The sequence below is a fragment of the Erythrolamprus reginae genome, chromosome 2 (genome assembly GCF_031021105.1).
Source record: "Erythrolamprus reginae isolate rEryReg1 chromosome 2, rEryReg1.hap1, whole genome shotgun sequence".
Taxonomy (NCBI): Eukaryota; Metazoa; Chordata; class Lepidosauria; order Squamata; family Dipsadidae; genus Erythrolamprus; species Erythrolamprus reginae.
Window position 1 is genome coordinate 226,016,343 of NC_091951.1, and position 7,144 is coordinate 226,023,486.

The following is a 7,144-nucleotide window of genomic DNA, read 5'->3' on the forward strand; positions in this document are numbered from 1 at the left end:
TTTGGAATTTGGACTCAATTTCCCAGTTATTGGGTGAGAAATTGGATTGCATTTCACCTGTGCCTTGTGTGTACCATAAAATCCCTTTGACATTTAAAAAGGGAGTTTTTTCTGCTTTTCTGTTGATAAAGATTTTTGGTTTTCCTTCTATCGTGTGATGTGTGTCTTTCTGGACTAATTACCCTGTAATTATGGGCAGTTGGGACACACCGGCAGAACATCTAGTCTACTGTTTTTTCTCACAGTCTTGGTCCTGTTCTAGACAAATGTCCTAATGGTCAGAGCAGCGTCTGGAATAAAATGTTCTTGACTGAGAATTAGATTTTTCATTTTAAGCCAGTTTAGAGATAGTTTGGCAACAGCTTAAAAAGTATTCAGTCTGAAGTTAATGAAATAAATATTTGTCAATTTGTTTTCTTTTATTTTCTACTATCGCTCATGGAACTACTGTATTCAATTTTTAGACCTTGCAGACTATGTTCTGTGTTTTGACAAACTTTTTAGTGCCTTATTTCTTTTCAGAATGGATTTTGAAGAGTCAAGAATAGTTGTTTTCTAACTGAAAAATTATTCTATGTTAACATTATGCCATTTCTGTAAAGTATTGTAGCTGCACTCATTTAACCAGAGATATGACCAAAATCAGCAATTTAGTTAATTCTGCTGATGGAAACATTTCCAGTTTCTGTTATTAACTGAAATTAAATGAACATTCTCAACATACAGTTTCATCCACATTCTGGTCCCAATCAATTGAGCAGTGTCATCTAACACAACCCAGGAAGCTTTGAAATAATAATGTCCCAGAGATCTTCAAGCCTTCTATCCCAATGATATTCAGGAATCTACCAAAGATCTAATGGTTCCCCTGGGCTTAAGGCAGAATGATGGCTCAGCTCATTATTTGGAGTATTTATTTAAGTTATACATTCACCTTCAGGCTGTTTGTGATTTCTTACTCTTTTCTTACTTTTAATTATAAATCATTCAGAGTCGTTAGGACCATGTGGCCTATAAACTATATGTGTGTGTACAAAAATAAAGGAAAACTTAACGCAAATAAAATGAATTTCGATTATTCAAAAATAATATTTTTAAGTATTGAGGTTTTTTTTTAACACTCTGAAGCCTAAGAACATCTATTCATAACAATGTTCTTGGAGAGTATATTTTTTTAAGTTTTTGCAAGTCAGTTGGAGCTTAAAATAATTATATCCACAGAACCCACTTCATCTTCATTTAAATTAAATCAAGTTGAGTTTTTGTCTTGGGCTAATACAGCATATACAGATGAGAGGTTGAACAACTATCCTTGTGGTATGACCGGAACAATCTAGAGCTGAACACACTCAAAAACGTAGAAATGGTGGTAGATTTTAGGAGAAACCCTTCCATCCTTCCACCTCTCACAATACTAGACAACACAGTATGAACAGAAGAGACCTTCATATTTCTAGGTTCTATCATATCTCAAGACCTAAAATGGTCACCTAACATCAAAAACATCATCAAAAAGCACAACAAAGAATGTTCTTTATGCGCCAACTCAGAAAGCTCAAACTGCCCAAGGAGCTGCTGATACAGTTCTACAGATGAATCATTGAGTCTGTCATCTGCACCTCTATAACTGTCTGGTTTCATTCTGCAACCCAACAAGATCGACACAGACCTCAGAGGATAATCAGAACTGCAGAAAAAACAATTGCTGCCAACCCGCCTTCCATTGAGGACCTCTATACTGCACGAGTCAAAAAGAGGGCGGTGACCCCTTGCATCCTGGACACAAATTGTTTCAACTCCTACCCTCAAAACGTCGCTACAGAGCATTGCACACCAAGACAACTAGAAACAAGAACAGTTTTTTCCCGAATGCCATCACTCTACTAAACAAATAATTCTCTCAATACTGTCAGACTTTTTACAAAGTCTGCACTTCTATTTCTGCTAGTTTTTCCTCATTATTGCTATCATCCTTTTACTTCCACTTAGGACTGTATGACTGTAACTTGTTGCTTGTATCCTAAGATTTTTATTAATATTGATTGTTTCCTCATTGCGTATTTGACCCCTATGACAATCATTAAGTGTTGTACCATATGATTCTTGGCAAATGTATCTTTTTCTTTTATGTACACTGAGAGCATATGCACCAAGACAAATTCCTTGTGTGTCCAATCACACTTGGCGAATAAAGAATTCTATTCTATTCTATTCTATTCTATTTACTATCTACTTTTGGCTATTTTAGCTCAGTACACCATTCAAAGTCTGAAGACAACCCTCACCATAAAAAAAGTATGTCTCAATATTTTTTTTAAAAAAAGATGGGATGCATTTATGCACGAAATAAATGTAACATGTATATCTTATGACAGATAGCAATAACATCTCTACAAAACTTTTCCACTATCATAGAAAAAAAAAATAACTGCAAGCAAGCTAAGGATAGAATCTTTATCATTCAGCATGATAAATGTATTTCCCCAGTATTTATCTGAGAGCAGCAATATTAAATTGTTAATAAAGGGAAAACCCATGTGAACTCCATCTTTCCTTTCCACCTGTTATTGTTGAGATCCAAGTAACAAAGTTTATCTTTTCCATTGTGTATTTTTCCTTTTGATTAAGTCCTTGGAGCAAAGATGTATATTGACCCCACAAAATAAATATGTGCAGAATCTCCTCTGGTCTTCCACTTTGAGGAAGGAAGGCAACATGAAATTCATTTGGCTAGTAGCATTCTTGGGAGCAGCTGGTAAGTCAATCATTTCTTCATATATGTTCAAGTAAAACTTGAGCTAGCAAACTAGTGAACCTAAGGATTTTTTTACTAGTTAAGCTCTGAATTTGTAAAGATGGGCCTTCCAAGCCACCAAAATTAATCTATAGAAGTGGCAACTTTGCCAACTGAAACATGTATGGATTTCAGCTCCCAAAATTCTCAATTCAGCATGCTAGCTGGAAAATTCTGAATAAGTCCATACATTTTAAAGGATGCCAAAGTTGTAAAATACTAGACTAAAAATTATTACTTTTAAATCATGACAGCCAAGGATCTTTCTTTATGATGTCTTGATGTTTCAGTTGAAGCCAACAAATTACATTCCATAGTGTCTGGCCCGAGGTAACTTATTCCCAGGTATAATAGCAAGTCAAGAAAGAATTGTAACCAGGAAAAATTGCTTTTTAAGGTAACATATTTTAGACAAACATTATCCCTAATCCCTCAAATAGTCTACCCATTCCTTACTGGTTGATTAGCCATCCATTACTTGCCTGAATGGGATGACTATCCCATCATATGGACCCTTCAAAGTATAGTATACCAAAAAAACTGTGAATCCTTTCCGCTAAAATATGAAAATCTTTGGTTCCTGTTTCACACACTGTTTGTTTGTTTGTTTGTTTGTTTGTTTGTTTGTTTGTTCGTTCGTTCGTTCGTTCGTTCGTTCGTTCCTTCCTTCGTTCCTTCCTTCCTTCCTTCATTCATTCATTTATTCGATTTTTTCATTATCCAGTTGCTTTCCCCATCGATGATGATGATAAGATTGTGGGTGGCTATACCTGTCAAAAGCATTCTGCTCCCTATCAGGTCTCCCTTAATGCTGGATACCATTTCTGTGGTGGCTCCATCATAAATAACCAATGGATTGTTTCAGCCGCTCACTGCTTTAAATCGTAAGTAATCAGCTATTGTTATTTTATTTGGGACATTCCCATTATGCTGAAATTGTATCAGTAAATTTAATAAAGGATATAAACACATGCTTCTATATTTAGATATGGGCACAAATAAATGTATAGAAGTGTTCATTGCCTACCCATTACTGGAAGCTGACATGCAATTATGTCCCTCAGTTTCTGATTCAGGCGTGAATGACAATATTAGTGGGCCTGGCTTTGGTCTTACAGCATGTTAAAATAGGTTGGATGAAAATAGATATAATCAAAATCAGAAGTTGGATATATGAAATCACGAAAATTAAACTACTATTTAAACTAGAGATTTTCTTATTAGGGATAATAGACTTAAAAGTTAAGAAAAAAGAATACCACCTAATACAACACATAATAACCGCAAGCAGGATCACTACAGCACAAAACTGGAAAAAAGAAGAACCACCAACAGAGAGAGATCTGATCAAAAAAATGGTAGACTGTGCTGAATTCGATACTTTAACGCAACAACTGAAAAATAATATGAAAGTACAAGACACAGATACTTGGGAAAATTTGTACAAATGGGTCAACGACAGAGGGGGAGGGAAGAATAATAATAATAAATAAAAAATTAACAAACAAGTAAAATAAAGAAAGAAAGAAATTAGTTTGAAAATACAATAACAACCCAAATTTGGATAAACTTTACTTTATTTACTCATTGACAGTTCTTTTCAACCGAAATATTATTGTTATTTCAATTTTTTTAAAAAAATGAGATGTACATATGTACAATATATATAGATATAGGATTTCACTGCTACATATTTCCGTAAAATCATATTAAGATCGGCTGCATAACGGCAGCAGGGATAGGGAGGGGGGGAATTGTTGTTGTATGTTGATGTAACAGAAAAGCTATAACTGTACTTACAATCTATGAACATGTTGGTCTGTTAATGTGTGTCTTTTATATTTGTATATATTTAATAAATTCTATTTTTTTAAAAAAGAAAATAGATATAATCAAAATCTCAAATTTCTTGTTTTCATCCAGCCGAATCCAAGTGAGACTTGGGGAACACAGTTTGACGAAAGATGATGGTTCCGAGCAATACATTGATTCAGTCAAAGTCATTCGTCATCCCCAATACAACTCCCTAGCTTTGGACAATGACATCATGCTCATCAAACTATCGAAACAAGCCACTCTCAATTCCCGTGTTTCAGCAGTGCGCCTACCAAGCGGCTGTCCATCCACTGGAGCAACATGTTTAATCTCAGGCTGGGGCAACACCCTCAGCAGTGGCAGTGAGTCTTCTTCGTGTTCTTTGATCAAGATAGAGTCCTCTGTGATCATGTTCAGTTCGGTTTATTGAGCAAAGCTAATAAAAAATATTTCTGGCTTTCATTTTCTGACATTTCCATTATAAATCAGATCATGCCATGTAAAACAATGTACTCGAATTAAATACTCAGAATTTGCCTTAAGTCCAGGATTTGGTCAACTGGAAGATTTTTGCAATGAAGCAGAAGGCGATTGGCATCCTTCGGGCAACGATTTTATAGAAGGAGGGGGAGATTCATTTCTGTCATTGTGCTATTCAAATATTCTAGAGAATGTCTAATGTCTATTTCTGGAAATGAACACAGTTTCTTTTATCTTCCACACAGCACACAAACCAGACCTCCTGCAATGCCTGAATGCCCCTATACTTTCTCAGAGTCAGTGCACTAAGGCTTATCCAGGGCAAATCACCAACAATATGTTTTGTGCAGGGTTCCTGGAAGGTGGAAAAGACTCATGTCAGGTAAATCTTTTTCCTTTTCCCCATTTTGTATTGTGTATTTCAGATGGTGTTCAAAGCATATCCCACTATACAAATTGGCTGGTGTTTAAGCCTGAGGACATAATAGAGAAGTGGGTAGTTGGAGAGTGATACCTATATTCAGGAGCTCTTTCTGCAACCTCTTTGGTCCTCAGTTGCCTGCTTCTAATCAATAACAAACGTCAATCATGTCAAACGTCAATCAGGTCAAGTCTGCGGAGAGGGGTGACATACAAAGCTAATAAATAATAATAATATAACAACAGCAACAACAACAGCAACAACAACAGCAATAATAATAATAATAATAATAATAATAATAATAACAACAATAATAATAATAGAAACATAGAAGTCTGACGGCAGAAAAAGACCTCATGGTCCATCTAGTCTGCCCTTATACTATTTTCTATATTTTATATTAGGATGGATATATGTTTATCCCAGGCATGTTTAAAATCAGTTACTGTGGATTTATCTACCACGTCTGCTGGAAGTTTGTTCCAAGGATCTACTACTCTTTCAGTAAAATAATATTTTCTCGTGTTGCTTTTGATCTTTCCCCAAACTAAATTCAGATTGTGTCCCCTTGTTCTTGTGTTCACTTTCCTATTAAAAACACTTCCCTCCTGGACCTTATTTAACCCTTTAACATATTTAAATGTTTCGATCATGTCCCCCCTTTTTCCTTCTGTCCTCTATAATAATATATAATTATTATATTATACTATATACTATACTATATTATACAATATAATAATAATAACAACAACAACAACAACAATAATAATAATAATAATAATAATAATAATAATAATAATAATAATAATAATAATAATAAATACCTCCAGCTCTTATTAGATTATGAACTATACGTTGGATCTGCCTTCTCTTTTAGGAAGCTCTTACCAGTTATATGGAGAATTGCTGGGGTTTTCATCCCATCCTGGAAACAATTATGACATCTATTATAGAATTAAATCAAAACTTTTTTTTAACCTTCTGCAATCTCTTTCTTGCCTCCATCCACCAGCGTCTGAGATAATGCAAATTGTATTTCCTCACTCAATGTCCTTCCTTCTGAATATATATTTAAAATTTCTTTCCCAGGGAGACTCTGGTGGCCCAGTTGTCTGCAGTGGAGTGCTCCAAGGAATTGTCTCTTGGGGCCATGGATGTGCTCAGCAAGGCAAGCCTGGTGTCTACACTAAAGTTTGCAACTACGTTGCCTGGATTCAGCAAATCATCCGTTCCAACTGATCTGCACTTCCTGACTGGACAGCTCCTTTTTCAAAACTATAGCTAACATTTCGCAGACTGAGGAGAGAGAGATTAAAGTTGCAAAAATAAAAACTAAGTTGCGCAATGACAAGCCTTGTGATTGGTGTCTTTCTTTGGTGGTGGGGAAAGGTCTTGGCCTTTAAACTAGATGAGTTTTAATTCATTTCCATGATCACATTCAAAATATGTGAAATGATGAGAGAAGCCATGAAGAGCTGAGGTGAACCAATACTTAGTTGCAAGTCTGCTAGGAACTGCAAGAAGTATACACTAGAGTAGGGGTGTCAAACTCGCAGCCCATGGACTGGATTCATCCTGTGCTGTCCCTGTCCCCACCTGGTTTAGAGAAGGGAGGAAAAGACCTGATACCACAT

General features: G+C 35.5%; 1 protein-coding gene across 1 annotated transcript; it reads left to right on the forward strand.

The window, feature by feature from the left end:
* Window positions 1-2,715: 2,715 nt before the first annotated feature.
* LOC139162088 (cationic trypsin-3-like) lies at window positions 2,716-6,749 on the forward strand. The gene is made up of 5 exons (XM_070742115.1): window positions 2,716-2,755; window positions 3,519-3,678; window positions 4,718-4,971; window positions 5,335-5,471; window positions 6,600-6,749. The coding sequence occupies exons 1-5, from the start codon at window positions 2,716-2,718 to the stop codon at window positions 6,747-6,749; spliced, it is 741 nt and encodes a 246-aa protein (XP_070598216.1).
* The last annotated feature ends 395 nt before the right edge of the window (window positions 6,750-7,144 follow it).